General features: G+C 46.9%; 2 protein-coding genes across 2 annotated transcripts; both read right to left on the bottom strand.

Annotated features, from left to right (window-relative positions):
• Positions 1-333: 333 nt before the first annotated feature.
• LOC144118889 (solute carrier family 2, facilitated glucose transporter member 8-like) lies at positions 334-5256 on the bottom strand. Its single transcript, XM_077651675.1, has 3 exons — positions 5098-5256; positions 2842-3024; positions 334-1281 (listed from the first exon to the last, which is right to left on the bottom strand). The coding sequence occupies exons 1-3, from the start codon at positions 5212-5214 to the stop codon at positions 874-876; spliced, it is 708 nt and encodes a 235-aa protein (XP_077507801.1). The 5' UTR covers positions 5215-5256; the 3' UTR covers positions 334-873.
• Positions 5257-12968: 7712 nt separating this feature from the next.
• Positions 12969-21249, bottom strand: LOC144119947 (solute carrier family 2, facilitated glucose transporter member 8-like). Its single transcript, XM_077652445.1, has 3 exons — positions 20877-21249; positions 18346-18607; positions 12969-13283 (listed from the first exon to the last, which is right to left on the bottom strand). The coding sequence occupies exons 1-3, from the start codon at positions 21245-21247 to the stop codon at positions 12969-12971; spliced, it is 948 nt and encodes a 315-aa protein (XP_077508571.1). The 5' UTR covers positions 21248-21249.
• Positions 21250-21256: the final 7 nt, after the last annotated feature.

Below are 21256 nucleotides of genomic sequence, written 5' to 3'. Positions count from 1 at the left end.
AATAAAACACGCTGGACACCACAGCGCGCTGCCCACACATTTTAATTCTCATTGCCATGCGGTCCGGCAAACTTGCATGCCTGACCCAGAATGCATTCTCAAGAGGGCAACCGACAACGATAGTAACTGCCCAGGAGACGCTACATATGTTTCGTCAAAGACGTCGAGTTAACACAACTGACAATGTTCAAAACGGAAGTGACGTTTTCAACCGCTTCCTATGGCTCTGAAAGGCGAATACTGAAAATCAGCTACACCCACAATACAGAACGCATTTTCTCTAATCAGTTAAAAGCACTGGTAAGAAATTTCAGCAAAAAAAGGCCTGTGAGGAAGACCATACAGGACGGCGGCCGCAGGCTTCCAGTCATACGTGAAACCAAGAAGTTCAGACACAGATAACGCGTAAGTGAGACTTCAACTCATCTGTGCATAGAACAGAAAAAAAACAGAGTGACGGCCGTGGTAAACAAACGCGGCGTTCTTGAACACTCATCATTGCATTTGTCACCACGCGAACGCGACGTCCCACGCGTACAACAAAAAACAGTGCTGGTTGCTGGTGGTCTATAATGGTATGGCGAGGGACGGAACATAGAGGAAGGAAAGGAAAAAGAACAGTTTATGAACATCGATCAAAAGATAGTTTTTCAGGCGGCGCTCTCCACTCTGCGTGAGCCTTTCGAGTAAGTGCGTGCGCTCGAACTCTGGCACACGCTGCGGTATCCACCGCCACCGCTTCACATTGTCTTTCCCTTCATCCTCAGTCTTTCACTCAGTTTGCGCCTTGGACACTGCTTTCACTTTAGTTTGACCTTTAGCCTTTGGAGCAGTTCGCTGTGGGCTCGGACTTCTCTACTGCTTGCTTCCACTTCATTCTTTCTGCTCGCCGCGGGTCGAGTCCTTGCGCGAGACTCCTTGCGCCGCAGGTGATGCGCGGGAGCCGGCCGAATGTCGAGTTCCCGACGGCCTCCTCGACCTCTGCCCTTGCCCGGAGACTAGGATGAACTCCAGACTGACGCGCCGCGTATCAGGGAGCCTGTTGAAAGCGATGACGCCTCCGGCAAAGGAGAAGGCGCTGGAAAGGAGTATGAGCAGCGCTAGCCGCGTCGTCGTGGTTCCGAGGATGCTGAACATGCTCGTGATGGCCAACGCCGATGCCCAGTGGAAGGCGCACACGCTGCCGAACTCGAATCCCTTTCCGCGCAGCGGGGACAATTCGGCTGCGAGACACCAGGGAGCGGGACCGAGACCGGCGGAGAAGCCGATCATGAAGACCATCTGCGACCGGCCGTGCACGCAGCGCGTCATTGCATATACATATTACGATAACGGGCACTGAACATTACGTAGCTGTGGAGCCAAGAGTCGCAGCCTAATCATAAATAAGCCTGATTTATTACCTGAAGCGAAAGGTAGCTGAACAGTACATGTAAAAAAAAAATCAATACATTTTGCATTCACTTTACTACGTTCTTTTTTTTACCGCCTCATGTTATAGCGTTAAGTTCATAACAGCGTAACACGAAATAATTCCGTACGTTTGCTGAACAGATCTACATGACGGAAGCTAACAGTCACCGACATCAAGGTGCATAGGGGATGTTTTCTTCTATTTGCGGAGTTTATCAGTGGGAGATAAATAGGGTAATTATTTAAAATTAATTTATTAGAAAGCATAAAGAACAATCACATTCCGCTGGTGTGATCCACGACCTCCGAATTTTCCGTCCGGTGCTCTGTCAACTGATCTACGGCTACGGCTGTCAAATCTTCTGCTTGCGGCGGTATTTACGTACGGTGTAACCTAACCTTGCGTGTTCACCAGCGCTAACCTCGTTCATAGCGGCGGATGTAATACGTCCTGTATTAGCGCAAGTGTTGTGTGAAACGTGATGGAACGTTGAGGGGGAACATGTGCTGATAACCCTCCTATGCTACCCATGGCATCAAAAACAGACATGCCATCAAGACTTCTGGCAGTGCTGATGCCATGAGTAGGATATGAGGGCTATCGCACAGCTTCCCCCATTACCATTCGGTCACTTTTCACGTGACACTCGAGCTAATACAGGACGCACAACGTCCGCCGCTATAGATGAGGATGCCGATGCTGAACACCGAAGGCTAGGTTACACTGCACACAAATATCCCTGCAAGCAGATGATTGGACAGCCGTCACCGTAGCTGAGTTGGTAGAGCACAGGATGGAAAATTTTGATGATGATGATGATGATGATGATGATGAATTTTAATGGCTCAAGGGCATCGGTGGCCAAAGAGCGCCACGAAACAATGTTTTTTTTTATTCTGCTCAAAGTGGGGTTCAAAGGAACATTTCCCAAGCATTTCACCCTAAAGCAGCCGAGCAACAGGCAGGGGAAAGCTTCTACTCATTGTATCACCGGTGGGTACAGGGCGGCACTGGGGATCGAACCCCGCACCTCCCACATGCGATGCGCATGCTCAACCACTCGGCCACCGCTGCAGTGCCCTGGAAACGAAATCCGGAGGTCATCGGTTCAAATCCCACCGGCGGCATGCGGTTGTTTTTTCTTGTGCTTATCATTTACCTTTAAATAATTAACCCACTAATCTCCCATCGATGAATACCACAAATTAAAACCGCACCAATCGTATGGCGTGATTTAAAATCTTTCCCTTTTCTTCTTCCTGTTCGGTCCGCAGCAATTATGTAAATGAAACCTAAAGCTATTTTAATAGTCTAACGATGCACTTTCGAGCTAGTTGGGGCGACAAAGCGAACATAACCGCGCGGGAGAGGTATCGCTGATAGGACTTGTTGGTATCGGATATAATTAAACGTGCAAGCTCGCGCACCTTGCAGAATGAGGCGAGCCAGGCAGCGAAGTGCATATCCCCGGACGGGGCCCCAGGCGAGACACCGTAGTACACGCTTGCCAGGGCCATCACGCTTCCCGTGCTGACGACAACGGACACGGCCAGTGGCTTTAGCCGGCCCAGGGCGTCTAGCATATGAGCTGCCGTCGCCGTCACCACCAACTGAACCATCATGCACAAAACAACGCTAAAAGGGTTTAACTGCGAGGCGCCACGATTTGAGAAAATCCTGCATGCTAACGTTGCCGTGGCATTACTGCGTTCGCTAACGTACGCTGATGGAACGCCTGCGTTCCTTATTTCGGGAGAGTAAGAAGTCCTCCGCGACGTAATTTATAGCAATATTGACTACTGGAAGCGGTCACTGCGTTGCAGTACGGCCACGCGTTCGCTAACGACTCAGGCGCCTCGCTTCGGAAACTTTCCCAGAACCCGGTATTTGTTAAGTATAGTCACTGTCATAAGTAAGAGCCTAAGGAGCTTGGTCCTAGTCCGTGTTGTGCGCGGCTCCTGTAGAATCCGCGGAAGTGCTATCTTTCAGAGGGCTGACGACGGAGGCCCCCCGCCTTCAGTAGATTTGGAACACTGAGGATGCACGGCGCATACTTTGCAAAGCATTTGGTGTGCACAATTTTGACAAGAGTTTTACGTCCCCTTGTCTCCAAATCTTCGTCGTTAGCCCTTTGTGAGGCATGAAATTGTACTGTGACTAACGTGCATACAAATCGTAAAAGTTCACTCAAGATGTATCTCAGTGCCTCTTTCAATCCGTTTCAACCACTGGTTTTGTAGAAAAAAAAGGGGTACGCACTTGCATCAATGACTTCGTAAAAAACAGAAAATGTGGAACATGTCCGTACCTCAGTTCTTTCAGCGTTTAAAAACTTTAAGTAGCACTAAAATGGCTTTAACAAGTTTTATGAGGCAACTGATTGATGGAACTGGCTAAAAAGCTCGAAACTGCGAAATTTTTTACAGCCGAAATTGTCCGCGTCGGTCTGTGCACGTGGGCTAGTAAAAACGCACAGAACACTAGGGACGCCTATTACCGAAAGATAAAAACTCGTTGAATTGATCGTTGGATAGTTCGGTGGTTTTCATCATGCAAATATATAGTAGATAGGAGCATCGTTGTGAATGCGTTGGCACTTGAAGAAGATGGGACACATCTTTTTCACTGTGCTACATATATAATGTGCCACCATCCGTGCGAAAATGTGCGCGTTATACAGTGACAAGGTCCATTCGGCCCCACTTCTATGTGAACTCTTACGACCAGTCACGCGGCAAGTTGATCTGCTGGCACCCCCGGCAACATTCACCCTGCGCTGACTTCAGGAAGGTGGAGCAGAATGGTGCCGGAAAAACTCAAGGTACCATGGCCATATAAATCAGCTTGTGTAGTTTTCGTGATACATAAACGGCGAGAACACGCTTCCGATTAAGGAGAAAGGTTACGACCTTAGGCTAGGAGAGTACAATAAAATTCAACGATTGCTTTAGTAATAATAATAATAATAATAATTGGTTTTTGGGGAAAGGAAATGGCGCAGTATCTGTCTCATATATCGTTGGACACCTGAACCGCGCCGTATCGGAAGGGATAAGGGAGGGAGTGAAGGAAGAAAGGAAGAAATAGGTGCCGTAGTGGAGGGCTCCGGAATAATTTCGACCACCTGGGGATCTTTAACGTGCACTGACATCGCACAGCACACGGGCGCCTTAGCGTTTTTCCTCCATAAAAACGCAGCCGCCGCAGTCGGGTTCGAACCCGGGAACTCCGGATCACTAGTCGAGCGCCCTAACCACTGAGAATTGCTTTAGTACAGTGTTTATTTTTGGCACATGCGGGCATAGCATGCGGAAAAGAGTCTAAGCTGGCTGGCATAAAAAGAGTGCTAGACTTCAATTCTACGTCACTTCAGTGCAGTGATAAACACCAGCTGTATCTTGGTTAAAACGCGCTACTCCACAACTGTATCATCACGATCGTACGTACGTCCACAGCGCGACAAAGGCCTCTTCCATTGATCTACCCTATACCTACCGCTACCCTATACCCTCAAATTTTATTCACAAACCTCACGCTGGTCCTGTTACATTTGCCTTGCCTTGAAATCCACTTCGTTCGCCATCGCTTACCTGCTGCCCGCACTCTACGAGTAAAGTTTGTTGCACTGTTCAGCTACAGCATATCCGACCATTATATACCTTCGTGCAGAGCTCACGCCTCACCTGTATAGAGGCGAGTAAGACGAGTCCTTCGTATGATGTGGATGCGATGCCAACGTAGACCGGCCCGCTGCCGAAAAGAAGAACCGTGTTGACGCCGGAAAACTGCTGGATCACCATTACCAACACGGCCAACACGTAGTGATTGAGGGGCGTCGGTGTGTTCCTGAAGATCGCCTCTATCTCCTGTGAACGTCGCAAAGGTCATGGTGACTAAACGCATGCGCAGGATTGGCGTATGGGTCGAGTGGGTAAGGATCCGCTAGGCTGGGTTGCACAGTAAACGCAATGACGGCAGGACGTAAAGGAATATATGACTGCTGCATCAATTAGGCATCCTATTCTGCCTGGCTTATGGGGCTTAAAAAAGCAAATTAACGCATCGTTTTGAGCATTTTCGACTCCTTTACATCGTCCTCGCCTAATTGTTGACGATGCGTGCGGCCAAAGGGCGTTCGGGAGGTGGGCGGATGACCAACAATCACCAAGACCAAAGCTCCCATTGGTTATGAGGGATATTTAGTGGTACGCTCCGCATTTCTATCGGTCAAATCTGGATCGTTAGTGGGAACTGGCATCGCCCACCGCACCGGCGTTTTAGCAATTCATCTCCACCAGCATGCAGTCGTTAGGGTCTGTATTATATCCCGCGACCCTCGATCAGAATAGAAACTGTATATGACAGCTGCCGGACCAGAGCACGGCAGTTTCAGTTAAAGGGAGTTGGTCCTCACGTCTAAGCAATGAAGCAAGTGTGGAATTTTGTAATGAAACATAACAACCGCCCTAAGCGAGTAATTGAGAACATGTGTACGAAGAAAACAGCGACCACCATTTTGGAGCGCGGACACGTTAAAACTTCGAATCAAGATTGCTAATTATTCGCGTTCGTTACGTTTCGCGTAGCTCAATTCGTTACCATCTCTCGCACCTATCATCGAGCGTGTGCACCTGCTTTGCAAGCGCGTTAGCATTTGAATTACCTTCCTTTTCTGGATTTTTGCCCTTTATTTTGGTATTTGCAAATTCATTTTGAAGGTTCTTCAGTCAGGTTCAACGTAAAGACGACATTACAGTTCTGCGTAACACTCAGGGAGCGTCCATTTACCCGTAAGGTGCAAATTGACCTGGTGCAGTGGCGCATTGGCTGAGTACACATTCCATATGCGTTTTCGCCAAATCGTGTAGGTTTAGGTGATGCGTACGATGGTTCCGGCAGCGGAAAAATAAAAGCGCTGCGTGAGAGATAGAGGCGCAGCCATTCTCTACTGCTTGTTGGAACAAAAGGCAAGGTCGACATAACTATGCGCCCCTCCTGTCTGTCCACTCCTTCACGACCTCGCCGCATGTCGCGCCCAAACTTCGTTTCAGCAAGCAAACAATGAAATAGCCTAAAAATTAACACCCCTGTCAAATGGGCAAGATAAGTGCACTTACGAAGAGTGCCACTCGCTATAAGTGCACTTTGTGAAGTCGCAAGTGGAGTGCCACTCGCAGAAGAGTACACTCCGGTTGGAGTGAGTTCAGGAAAACCACTTAGAGGGCCTAGTGCGGTAACCTCGACGGCAGCGACTTTGAAGGTGTGGACGGTGCATAAAAAGCACTCGCAAGTTTATTTTACGTGCTATAACACTTTTTAAGTACTTCTTCATTTTAGCTACAAGCGAAGCAACACAACAAAGGAACGCGATCATATGAAACCCCGCTCCGCTGTACGCCGCCATCCTGTTTGTTGTCAAATATCTGGATAGTCTTTGGTGGTCCTGGCTTTTTTCTTCCTATTTTTTATTGTTGAAAACCGTTTAAGCTCGTTTTATTGGCGCTATCACGTCAAACAGTTAACCTTAAAGTTACTTTTATTTTACGTCAACCTCTTAAAAATTCCGCTCATTTCATGTCGCCATTTTTTTTAGTACGAGTGCACTTTCCCACAAAAGCCAAAACGTTTGCTCAGAAACCTCTCTGAAACGTCCGTAGTAAGACGTTTTCTTAAAATTGTTTTTAACACGTACAACTTCAGGCCACGTCAAGAAGACGCGCCTATTCGCTCCAGCAATTAGCAAAAGTCTGTAGATCACGGCGAACGTAGGTCACAGCAATGACGGCAGATAAATTAGATGGTTCTGCGTTATTCCGGTGTTCTTGCTTGATGTTTCAAAGAGCAGGCGCGTCGACGCAAGGACCGCTCTTTGCACTAAACTCTGAAAGCCCGCTTTCTCCTGCGGAGCTCGAAATCACGCTATAGTCACACGTCCACATCGACTGCAGCCAACCCACCACTCTGGATAGATTTAGGTATCATATACTGGCCCTGAAAGCCGACGCTGTATGCGAGCAAAAAATTTGCTTCATGTCGCGAACGCCTTTTCGCTCCGCCTCGGCTAGCCGGCGGCAGCGCCCGGCAGGACCGGCGCTCCTCCATAACCCCTCCATAGCGCCTCTGCATGAGCGTCATGGAGGGGCTGCTTCGCCCAGCCCGCTCACGCGCGATCTTCCTCGTGTCCTGCGCGCCGCAGCTTGCTGCTTGGTGTCGCTGAGCACGGTGACGATACAGTCTACAGCCTATGTCAAAGTGGTTTAAACCGTTTCAAGCGAAAATAAACTGTATGCAAGCTGTGTTTATTTTGATATGAAAATATCAGATGCAGTTTGTTATTCTTTTATTTTTCCGTGTTTATTTTCAAGTTTAAGAATCTAGTACTTGATATGGCCATTTGGCGTTGCAGTCGCTAGCGGCTGCTTGCTACGCGCGTGAAGCGAACTCTGCGAACTACCCTCTGTGTCCTTTGTTCCGTGCTGGTTGGCGCTTCACGCTGCTGTCTGCAGTTTCCTCGCGATATATCTTACTACCAGCGCTGCGCTAAGATGCGAAGTTGGTTTTCCGAAAAAGTAAGTCCCCTTCCATTTTTTCTTGCGTGGCTTAGCCGCCTTAAGTGGGTACGGTTAAGTTGCTCTCGCGTACAAGCGCTGCTTTCTTTACGAAGGCAGTCAAGAAATATGGTAGTAAAATCCTGTCACCATTTGTGCTGGCAACGTGACAAAGCTTCAGAGCAATCAGCTTTCTTTAAATGTAGGTAAGAAAGGCGCGAAATTTTTACCTACAAACTGAAATCGATGCTCGATTGCATTCTGGCAGGATTTTATCCTTCTGGCCGCCTGAGTGGTCTAATTCACCTCTCGTTAAAAAGTCTGGTTAACTTACAGTTGTGGAATAGAATCTGTAATATTAATTTTTATTAAGTAATCATGAAACCCGTCGCGATGGCTGTGTGGCATTGGCGTTCTGCTGCTGAACCCAAGGTTGCGGGTTATTCGATGCCGGCAGTGGCCGCCATATGTCGATAGAAACGGAATACAAAAACGCACGTATGCTCTGCGAAGTCAGCATATCTTGAACTCCTGGTAGTCCAAATTAACCCGCAGACTTCAACTACACCGTTTCTCAAAGTCAATGTGTCGCTTCGAAATGTTAAACCCCCCAGTTTACAAGTGAAAATATTGGTTTCATGAAATTCAATGACTGCATATCTAAACCAAGCAAACCACTCAAGCTATAGTATACAGTTGCTGACTTGTTTGTTGCAGGTCATGATGAAAATATGGAAGAATACTTTGTAGAATAACCGCTATTGCCTGATTTTAGTTAAATTGTACTGTGATTCTCTGAGCGATTTCTTATGCTATGTGCATTTGTATGCCTAGCTGCTAAAGATTGTGCAAACTTTGTTATTTGCCAGAGGTCTATGGTTACAGCAAGGCAGTGCACTTGCTATTGGTTGCTTGGCTTTCTATGTCTATGCAGGCTATTTGAATTTTTGCTTCAGTTAAGGACCTCCACAGTGACTTCTTGAATTCATGGTGAGCCATTGCACTGTGCTCAAATGCCGCTGACAGTGACATCGTACGCATCTATGTTCTTAGTTTGCTTATTTTCTTGCCTGTGCTGTCACTCCTTGCCATTGACTTGTCTTACCTGCTTTGGCTTCAAGTTGGCTATCCAGGTTGCACCTAACTGTGCTGTGCGTGAGGTTCACCAAATATTTTTCACTTCCGCAGGGCGCTGAACAGAGCCTTATTTGACCTACCCGTGTTACCATTTAGATAGCACCAATACATCAAAACTTGATTGGACCCATAGCCAGCTCGGCTAGTGAAAGGTCCAAATACATAATATTCACTAAAGAAACGGCAGACAATCAAAATACACGTACAAATAGACGTGAGATGCTACAATAGCGGCATTGCAAATATTTTAAGCACATACATATTCTGAAAAACAAAAAAATTAGGTTTATAAATGTACAAAACCAAGCACAAACGTATTAGTCCCACAGTTCTGGACAGACATGAAAAATGTTTTTCAGTAAGGCCAAAAAATTATGTTTGAGTTTGATGGCATCGGGAATCTCATTCCATATCTGGGCACCATTGTACTCTAATAGCCTTTGACTGTAAGTGTTATGACAAGGCGGTAGGTTAAATCTATTATTAGTGGCGGCTCTTGTTTGTCTCAGCGGCGATCTACACAGTCTAAGAGGATTTGGATCATTAGTTCTGATTACTATGTTTATTATTTGAGCTATCTTCAGTTTGTATGCAACTGATACCGGTAATATTTGCAGTTCTTGAAAGAGTGGTCGGCTAGGATCTATTGTCTTTGCGAAACTTATGGTACGAACAGCACGCTTCTGCAAGCGTAAGATTGATTCTAAATACGTTTTATAGGTACCGCCCCATGTCTCTAGGCAGTAAAATAAGTGACTATGGCAAACGCGAAGTACAATATGCGTAAAATCGGTGCACGAAAACATTCCCTCGCCCTTAATAAAATATGACAGCCATAAGCTAATTTAGAACAAACACTTTTTAATTTGCTGCTTCCAGTGCATGTCTGATTCAAAGACTACACCCAAGTACTTGGTGTGGGAGACATTAAGCAAATGCGTATTTCGAGCCTTCAACGTGGCGGTGGCGGTGCTGCTACACTGTGGCTGCGCCGCCACGCTGTACGTGGTTGGTCACGTCGTGCGCAGCAGCTGCAGGCGGCACGGCGCCGTGGCTGATCACGTGGTTCGTCACGTGGTTGGTCACGTGACCAAGTTCCACTCGGCCAGCTGCAGTTATCGCGTCACTCCAGGTTTAACCAAAGCTAACCCCCCCCCCCCATTTTTTTTTGTGGGTATGTGCACTGGGTTCAAGGAAGAATTAATGCAGTGACTGAAAAGTGTGTTCGCTTTACATGTTAGCTCATGCATTTATGGCTCACTATTGCAGCCGTCACTTGTAATGTAGGCTCATTGTTCCGGTCATTGCAAATCAGCTTTGAGCTCTTTTTAAGCGGACTCTTTCAGGAGAATGATCTAATATTTTTAAAGCTTTAGAGGGTTTAAAAGCCGCATTAAAATCAGTCTTAAAAATGTGTAAAATAATCCAAGCACCAATTTAGGAATAAAAAATGAAATGTCTAAGACAGTTCTTGAAGATTTCTGCCTAAGATGTTTTCTAGCCATATACAAGGGTAGCATTAGCAAAGCTAATAAAGGGCTAGTAAAGGTCTAAGTCTAAAAAACTGCTTAGGTTAAACTTATTTTAGATGTAAGGCTTTTTTTTCCCCAAGACATTTTTTAGACCTCTATTAGCTCTTACTGTGTTTCATGGGTTTGCCTTTCTGTTAAAACCACGTAGCCTAAAGTTTCACTCGGGATGCCGAAGTGCAATTAACTTGTACGCTTGACAGCGGTATAAAAATACACCTTGCTTAAGATATTTTATCAAAGCGCGTCAGGCCACCGCTACCTCTTATAGCCTACCACGCCCCACCACTATACATGCGTAGGCCGTCCTGGGGGGGGGGGGGGGGGGGGGGGTGGCAACACGCTCCCGTCAACTGCGTGCTGGCCACTGATCTCGACTATTTATCCTAAAAATGGTTTTGCTCCATCACTTCGTCACGTCCGACGAGAAACCCAGCGGCACAGTACACAAACACACCCGCCGCTCACAGTAGGTACCAGACTTTGGCAAATTCTCTTCGTCGTAACTTCACTTAGGAGCAAAACAAGACACCATAGAACAAACACGCACGATATTTGTTTGCAGCGGTGTGCCGCTGCGGGATCCTGTTTCCAGACGAAGCGCAGCGCAGCGCAGTCACCGATGTTCGCTGTAACCTTTTTTTCGCCTCACGGCTCAGAACAAACGCACGCGGCACAAGTTGTGCATAGTAAGCTTGCAATAATATTTCCGGCATGACAGACGCCCACAAACAATTCGATGTCGCTCTGACGAAGGGAGACGCACACAGCTGACGCGGCCCGGCACAGTTCGAAGCGAGGGCGGCCATGTTAGGCATGTTCTCCGTCGGCCGGGTCACCGGCCGTCCGGCTCATGACGTCACCTGAAGTGCGCGCCTATTGGCGGAGGCTCGTGTGCATCCGCCTTTGAGGGGCAAATGCCGCTGCCTTCTTAAGTTGTACCCGACTATAGAAGGCTGGATGGCGCTCGAAAGCGAAGCCACCGGAAGTAAGCGACCTTTTGCCGGAAGTCATCCTTTGGCAGTGCACGAAATCTGACCTTGAGCACGCTTTTTCAGTTTTTCGTTTTGTACTTAGCATTTCGTCTTTTTGCCGTTCTCGTCTTTTTCTACGACAATGCCTGCCTGTTGCACCCTCAACTGCATGAGGAGACCAGCAAAGTCTTCGGGAGAGACGTTTAAAAAATAAGGGTCCATTGCATCGCAATGGGATGACACTAGCAGACGACAGGACATCGCTACACAGAGCATGTACGGAGCCACCTCTGCTCAGCTCTGTGTCGTTCCATTGCGTTAGCATCGCCAACTCTGCTCTTTGTTGTGATGCATGTTGTCGCACTCTAAGCCCAAGTTATACCATCAATGGCGTATAAATTTAAGAAACAATAGGTGGAAACCTTCACCAGGCAGCCGACCTTGCAGTGACCATTTTACTGAATTATGTTTAGACCGAACCGGAGCGAGGGCGAGGCTACTATCTGGTGAGGTTCAACGGTGTTCTGCAGGTGGGTATTAGCGCCTCCAAATGGCATGGTACTCCTTTTTCGACGGAGTGTATCATGTACTGTTTTGTAATGCAGAAGATTGTGCAGTTGACTTCTAGCAGCGCTTGTCACGCACGCTGCAGCATTCGTCTTTCTCCTCAGTCGTTTCTCTCACGCTGTGCAGCTGAAACATGTCTGTGCTATGGAGTTCGGTTAAATGCACGTCTGGAAGGTAAATGACACCCTAAACCGATAACCATCACCTGCCATCGATGAGAAGAGACATCGTCTGCCACAAACTCGAAACTGAAACTGCGGCAGCTGTATAACGAGTGGCTCTTCCAGTGTCACAATTTCCGCGCCATCGTCCGCCTTCTCTTTGCAAGACGAAAATTCGGTTTTAATATGACCTAGCCTAATAATCATTCCACTACTCCTAATTACGCTCGGAAGACAAGAACGAGATGAGGACACAACGTTTAATGCACGTACCCTTTTGCCAAGGTAAGGTGAGGCCTGCATGCCTGCTTTCTTCGGTTCCCAAACAATGCTCACATTTCTCGCGTTGAGCTTGCTCATTCCATTGATATCACAGTAAACATAACACGGAAACAACGCGAAAAACTGAGGACGGAAGAGCTTAAGACGCGACTTTTTGCACTGAAATACACAGCAGACACCGAACTTCCGGTACATGTCGCCCAACTTCCAGTGGCTGCACTAGCGCCCACTTCCGAAAGCTGGATCGCGGCATTCAGCCACCTAGTGGAGATCAGTGGTCGAGACAAATCAGCGCATGCGCGCTGTGTGTGTGTGGAGGGGGGGGGGGGGTACACGGTAAACGGTAGCGGTACGCGCTATGCTGTATTTCTCCATGCTGACACGGCCGCGTGCCGATTTTTTCTAGACGTCACTGTGGATTGCGTGCTCGCCTCAAACTCAGCGTCAGCCTGCGCTGTGGTGTCGCGCAGAATCCTCAGCGTCTTCAGAGCCTCCTCGCGTTTGTCGTGCAGAATCAGCCAGCGTGGAGAATCGACCGCCAGAGACAGCAGGAGCACCGCAACTGCCGGTGGCAGCGCGCAGAAAACTGCGAGCCCTGGCCACTCGACGTAGCGGCCCAGTACGTAGATGAACAGCACACCCGCGGCAATGGCTGTCTGGTGGGCGCCACACTGGGATGCGAAGGAAGTTTTGAGAAAAACAAGGATGAGGTGCAATTAGAAAGAAACAATGACTGGCCGTTAGAGCTGTCAGTTTTCATTTTTCCTAGATGTCGTATACATTGAGCTTCTGCGCACTCGGTGGCAGAAGGAATGAGGAGACAGGCTCTCCGTTAAGGTAGAAAGAACAACCCTTCTCCCCAATTTCAAGCTGCGGTGGTTTTCAGCAGAATTTTACGAATTTTTCCGTTATGCTCAGGGAGTGCACAACATTTGTTTACTTTGTCACTCCGACAAAGGTCACACACTCTTCCACACGCGGGTCAATGGGGCCATATGCGCCGACATCGTCAAATGCATAAGCTGAAGCATTCCTGTTCTTAGCAGAAACAAGCGCTTGCCAGCAGTGAAGTACATCAGAATTCAGCCAGCTTTCTTTTGTTTGCCAAAGACTTCGTGCTGTATAATATTAGATACTATGCGCCTTTTTCTGTCCGGAAATGTGTTACACATGTTCTAGCCTATAATGTTTTAGATATGGCATCACTGTTTATAGTCACTGCACGGTTCAATGGCAGCAGAGAGTGAATTCACTTCTGTGTTCCCTTCTAAAGAATATTGCCTACGACTTGTCTATTGGTAATGACGTCCATATTTTTAGAAGACTAAAGGTTACAAGTTTTAACGCTTTGTTAACAGAAACTATTATGCTAAAACAATTCTGGTATAGTCAGTTCGCCATTCTATATGTTGCTGCACATGATTTAAGACCAAAATACCGTTACTGCTATCCTCGCTCCTCAACCGTGTACGGAAAGCACACACGTCAATACTATGTACCTACCTGTTTCAATACTTTTCCACCCAGTGTATTCCGCATGAAAACTAAATATAACCTGAAAAAAAAATTTGCGGTATGTCCCTGCTTTGCTTCCTGCCCCATAATTACTTCATCTAATGTTACTGTCTTATTTTCAAATTACTGTCATCCCTCTTGCTGGTGTAATAAGTTATGCCTCTATATTTGTCTGTCTGTGTTCAGGTTGTTTAGTTGTTGTCAAGTTCGTTGCAAGGTATCTATTTTTTGCCAATTTCGCTGTGTGCCAGGCGCTGCCACTCAAGCCTTTGAGGCTTTGGTAGGCCTGATTCATGCTGTATGAAAATCGACACGAATAAAAGTGACATCCATCCATCCACCCGTCCGTCCGTTCATCCATCCGTCCGTCCGTCCGTCCGTCCGTCTGTCCGTCCGTCCGTCCGTCCATCCATCCATCCATCCATCCATCCATCCATCCATCCATCCATCCATCCATCCATCCATCCATCCACCTTACCTATCCGTCGGTCCGTCCGTCCGTCTGTCTGTCTGTCTCTGTCTAGCAAGCTGGTTAACTGATATTGAATATTTAACTGTTTAACTATCACCGTTTGACTCCTTAATTATCGAGAGGCGTGTAGCACATGTCACATTTAAGAATTTCAAAAACGCGGTTACCCTCGGCGCTGTGGCCCAACAAATTTTGGCTGCATCGCGCCAAAACGCATGTGCTTTCGACAAGCTTGACGGCAAAACAACCCCTCCAGTGGTCGTAACTCGTCGAAATAGCTACAATTTGTTTGGCCACACCACCGCGGGTATTCGCGCATGGGAAATTCTAAGAACTGATATGGATATTACTTACGGCGGGTCACATGCTTCTCAATAATTAACGAGCGTAACAGTAATAGTTAAAAAGTTAACTATTCCATATTAGTTAAAAAGCCTGGTAGTTACCACGTCTGACCTGTATTCAGATGTACTTCACCGATGATAATGCTATGCCGAAAAAGCGCTCTTCGAACTCAAAAACCCTATTTTTGAAATTGCATAAAGTCTTAGGTACACCCTGTATGCTTCCCTGTTATCTGTTGATAAAAGGCAGCTTTATAAAATACAAAACGGAGTCTCCTTCTGTAGAGGGGCGTTTTTCATTTAGTTTGCTTTTAGCACGGCCTCATCGCGGAGCTCTCTCGGACCAGCGGTTTGAGCAACTTCTCTTACGTAATGCCTCTAAAAGTAATATCCAAATAACAGAGAATAGGGAGATATGTTTGCCTCATAAAAACTTCAGCCCTTTTATTTTTGTGGTTTTCCTCCTAGATTTTAACGCAAAATGTTCAAATTCAAAACGTCAGCTAAACAGTGTTGGGTAAAAGACTTCGGTTTTCGCCAAGCGTATGAAGCCCGAATATTATAGCACAAAGCATCGAAAAAAGTTCCAAGTTGATTCGTATGTAATAAAGTGCTCAAAAACAGGTGCGCATGAACCACATTAGCTTAAAAACGCAATTTCTTAGGCTGCTTATGTAGGTGACTGTTTCAACGTAACTTATTTAAGCTATAAGTTCTAACGAAACCAGCTGCGCCAACAGTGCAGAATTCAAATAAATCTGTGCGGTGAATAAGTTTAAACGTTTTTAAAAACAGTACGCTGTATCAAACAGGCTAAAAATTCCTGAGATCACGGAGAAATTTACTCGCTCAGAAAATCATATCATCAGCTTAATGTTTGCATTTTAGTGATGTATCGAGGTCTTAACTAAATACAGTGTGCAGAATCTCTATTGGAAATCAACTTCGGTTCTGATTCTTGTATAGGCATCGGAAATACAATTTTTGAGAGTGTCTGTACCGAAGTTACATTTCTGAAGTATTGTACCCAGCACTGCTTGACAGTCCGGAGCCTTGTTTAACACCCTGTATTAAATATGTGGTTTAATATTCTGAGTAGTTTCAAAAGGATGTTTTAGAAGCGAGCAGCTAAAACGCGGCCATTGATCAGACGCCTTATTGGCACCATTCTATCAATTGTAATGCACGCAAATGATCATTGTGCAGTTGAATGAATGTTTCCGCAGCGTACAAAGGCATGTAACTCTTGCAAGGACGTGCAAGCGGCCCGCAGCAAGTGATTAACCCGGCAAAATATATGTAATAAATGAAAATAAAATGTTTGCTTTGGTGAATTTTACAGCGCAACCTGCAATTTCCATGTTGTTTATGACAATAATGACCAAAAATGCATCATGTTTACCATATTAAGATTGCCTTCTGCCGTAAAAAGGGAAACTACGAATCTTGGAATAATTTGCTGAATAGACAGATTTCAACCTAAATAAAAACACAAAAATATCACCTCGAATTTTACCTCCTCCAGCTCCAACCCATAATTCAGGACAAAATAAATTCCAGAAACGAACGGTCCTGCGCATAAAATAAGGAGTCAGAGGCCCCACTTTGCCACGATGCTAACTGAAATGTTCTTGTAACTTACTGCCATTTGTAGACTCCGCCATCCACAGCGGAGCAGGTGACTAACCAGGTATGAAGTCTATGACGCAACAATCGATCACCGCAGCACCGACATCATAGATGGCGGCGGCAGCCTCTTTTAGTTCATTGCAGGCCAAACCCCTCTACCAATTTCATTAGACAGTTTATAGACTATCCGTAGACTTCTGTCTTTAAAGCATATAGACTTTCTATATACATTTTATATACACATAATATAGACACTATATACAATCTATACATTTGTGGCGCACATCTCCTTCCCCCCTATGCCCTAACTTTTCTCTTCCCAGATAAATGTTCTTCTACTACCACTACTACTAGTAGTACTACTCCTACTACTACCACTACCACTACCACTGCCACTACCACTACTACTATTACTACTATGGCCAATGACTTTAGTAGACTCTGGTCTACTAAGTAGTGCATAAAATCTGTGGACAGTGTTTACACCATTTTTATAAGTTGATGATCCCAAAATAACCGAGCCCAGCGCCAGATGCGACAACTATATACCTGCAAACTTGCCAATATAATCTACCAATCTGATTTCCTACAACCCCTTCTATGCCCAGCTTCCATTCGAATCGACCCTATTACACTAAGGGACCATTAGCTACCATTTTTCCTCACTAGATATTCCCCATATGCTAACTTCCTCGTTTTTATTCTAAGTAGGACATCATTACCTCGAATTTGTACCCAAAACAAGTTCAATCTCTTCCAACCTAAATGTTAACCCTCTCATTTTCCTTTTTACAGGCCGCTGTGTCGTCCGCAGTTTTAGACTCAATCATTTGTTCACCCAAGTTTCTGCCTGATTTGAGAGTACAATACAGGCACGATACAACACTGTACACTTTCCTCTTGAACAACAGATACTGGTTGGCGGTTAATCATGACCCGAGAGTACCTGCCAAATTAGGTGCAATCCATTCTCTTCTCATAGCTGGATCGATCGCATGGTGATAACCTAAGACTATAAGCGCAGCTTTGGTTAACTAAGGCAGTAATAACTAATTAGTGCTCACCTGAACGGAGCCATAAGACTACAAAAAACTTAGAGCTTTTTCACAAAATGCACACTTAAAAACAATTCGTCTTACTACGATATATAAACTAAGAGCCACTGCCTGCCCGCTGCTGTCACTCTACCATTTAAGTTAACCAGGACAGAAGTAGGCAGGGCGAGGCTGGACTGGCGAACTCGAAGCGCAAACGGTGTTAATCAAATATATTTAGGGGCATCCCTCAAGCTGCAGGGGACCCACCTTAACGTAATCTCTTAAATCTATTGCATTAGGTTGGTTCATTTGGAGGCTTTAGTTCAAGAAAGTAGTCGATTCTTTGGAGACATCCGATAGGGTACGTCTGGTCTACTTCAATGTCAACAAGAAAATGAGGCTTTTCTTGATCCGAGCCATTCTACGCACCCAAGGATGTACTCGGAGCCAAACATGATCTGCAATTCGTAGACGCAGTTTATAAAGTGTCCAAATTTCCTTTTTTAACACCTTCCTTTTCTGTCAAACAACTGCAGCCCAACTTTGCATCGTTAACAAGAGAATCATGCTCATTCCAATTCGTCCGCAGTACCTCTTTACCACTTAACCACTGGACTTAACCACGACCGGAAGCAATTTCACGATTCTGATCCAAGCTTCTCCGTACTCTCATAAATAGTGACTATGCGCACGGTCTGAATTTCTAAGCTGAGATACAAACCGTCCACACACTCACCATCTTTCCCCTTTCCTTGGCTCCTGCAGTCTCAGCGAGGTACGCAGGTGCCGCCAGCGATATCATGCCGGTGCAGAGCCCGCCCACCACCCTTGCCGTGAGCAAGTGCCACGAGTCGGCATAGGCCCCGGCAATGGAGAGCCACGATGCAAGCAAACCCACGCAGGCCAGCATCAGTGTGCGTCGGCGCCCGATATAGTATGTCACTAAGCATCCGACCATGGAACCGAACACGGCGCCCAGCAGAAGCAGCGAGTCGAACCTGGGCAGGAAAACAAATGAATAATGTTTCCGTTTCGATCTTTTCATCATCATCATCATCAGCCAGACTACACCAACTGAAGGGTAAAGGCCTGTCGCATGTCTCTCCAATTAACCCTGTCCTTTGCCAGCTGCGCCCATCGTACACCCGCAATTTCTTAACCTCATCCGCCCACCTAACTTTTTGCCGCCCCCATCTATGCTTGCCTCCTCTTGGAATCCACTCGGTTACCCTTAAAGACCAGCGGTTATCTTGCCTGCGCATTACGTGTCGTTCTCTAGCCCATTTCTTCCTCTTGATTTCAACTAAGATGTCATTAACCCGCGTTTGTTCCCTCACCCACTCTGCCCGTTTCCTGTCTCAAGTTACACCTATCATTTTTCTTCCCACGGCTCTTGCGTTGTCCTTAACTTAAGCTGAACCCTTTTCGCTAGCCTCCACCTTTCTGCCCCGTAGGTGAGTACCGTGTCTGGATAACAAAAAGCATAGTTGCGCCGTATACAGAGCATTTATAAGCATCAAAGCAGCAAATAAACGAAAGACAGGTATACCCACCGAAGGCCACAATGGTGCATGACGCTAGGTGCCATTTCGTCGTGGATCAGTCAGCCTGTATCACTGCGCTCGAGGACCTTTTTCTAGCCCCGACTACAAAGTCATCGATGCACGTGAACTCAACACCAAAATGGCGAGTTTTAACTGGAGCAACAGAAAAAATTGGAGGAGACACTTAAGCTCCGCCTTAAGGGTATGACGTTAATAGGTTAATGCCCATATAAGCGGAACTGGGCCTCTACTTCACATGCATAAGTCTCTGGGAGTCCTCATACCACTCCTTACTCAGTGGCGCAGCGGTTAAGCGATGACAGATGGTGCCATCAGTGGAGCTTGTTAACTTGTAACCTCTCACCGCCAATCATTAAGCTGCCACCAATTGGTGGGCAGGTTGTGATGACGCCACAAGGTCACCTGACTTCGGATGACTGACAAGGTGATGTGACAGGCCATTTCTTTTACCACGGCGAATTTCGCAGGGCCGAGCAGAATTTTGAGTCCCAGATTGGCCTTAGGGTGGCCACGTGGGCCTCCCTGCCCCGGCCGATTTTTCCCTCAACGCGCCGACGGCGTCGGATTTTCTGCATAACGGGAACCTTAAGGGTATCGCTTTAAAATATAATCGAACGTCTACCCGCTGTGGTGGCTCAGTGGTTAGGATGCTCGGCTACTGATCCGAAGTACCCGGGTTGAAACCCGACCACGGCGGCGGCGTTTCGATAGAAGCGAAACGCAAAGGGGCTCGTGTGCTATGCGATGTCAGTGCACGCTAAATAACCCCAGGTGGTAGAAACTATTCTGGAGACCTCCACTACGGCACCTCTTTCTTCCTTTTTTCTTTAATTCCCTCCTTTATCCCTTCTCTTATTGCGCGGTTCAGGTTTCCGCCGAGATGTGAGACAGATACTGCGCCATTTACTTTGTCCAAAAAACCAATTTTACTATTTTCAACAACGGCCAATTCCTCACCAGTTAATGCCTCTTTTATTACACAGCAAATGCCAACACAGCCAAAGAAAGCATAACTATCAGATTTTACCAACAACAAAAACTTTGCGTTGTCTGATGATGATGATGACGATATATTTTTATGTCGCATGGGCATCTGTGTCCAAAGAGCGCCATGGTACAAGATTTTCTTCTACTCAAGGTGTGGTCAACGACCCACTTACCAAGCATTTCACCCTAAATAAGCAGAGCACCTGACCAGCGGAATGCTTGTACACATAACACCGATGGGCACCCGGCGGCACTGGGGACCGAACCCCGCACCTCCCGTTTACGAGGTAGATGCTAGACCAATATAGGCCACCGCTGCGGTAATTTCGCGTTGTCTTCAGTGTCCCTTCAATACAGTTAGTTTGGCTGAATAAACCCCGAAATTTGGGAGTAATTTAGTCAGCAGCATCTACCCCGGCCGTAGCCATACGGCTACAAAGGAAAGCTATGCGATCTGCACAGTTCAATAAGCTGGCAGTGGCTGTCCAGTAAAAGCTGTGGCGCCGGACTCCATCGCCGGACAAGGGCGAATTTCATTCAAATAAGATGTTTCTGTTAAGGCTGCATGGCTTCCCTTTCTACCCGTATGGGTCGATACTGACGGGTAATTACTTGATTTTTCTAATCTAACTCTACTTTGAGGGATTTCACAAATATTGGCCTAAATATAGTACAGCTCTAGGCAACTCCCTCAGCGATACCGGAAGACCCTCACCAGAAGATTTCTCGGTCGCTGATTTGGAAGTGCTCATCCTCGTTCCTGGTTCGCATGAGGCTCTGGCCAGCGGGCAGCGAGTACCCGATGGCAGCGCCGACGCTGGCTGAACCCGCCCAGGGAGCTGCCATGGAGGCGAAGTGCATGCCAGGTGCTGCCAGCTCGTCCTGCTCGGTCGGCGACAGCAAAGCGACGCGAGTGCGCGATAGAGTGATGTCAGAGGCGGTGAATCCCATCGCGCCGCCTCCGCCTTGTCCGCCGTGTTTCCCAGGCTTGCCAGTAACCGCTGCCGACACCGCCCACGTCGAAGTCGGTCCTACGGTCCCCCCAAGGGTCGTGGTCTGCTGAGACGGCACGGCCGACCTGCTCATGTTCTTTCT

This window comes from Amblyomma americanum, chromosome 2 (genome assembly GCF_052857255.1).
Source record: "Amblyomma americanum isolate KBUSLIRL-KWMA chromosome 2, ASM5285725v1, whole genome shotgun sequence".
Taxonomy (NCBI): Eukaryota; Metazoa; Arthropoda; class Arachnida; order Ixodida; family Ixodidae; genus Amblyomma; species Amblyomma americanum.
Note: the sequence above shows the minus strand (reverse complement) of the source record. Positions and strands in the feature narration are given on the sequence as shown.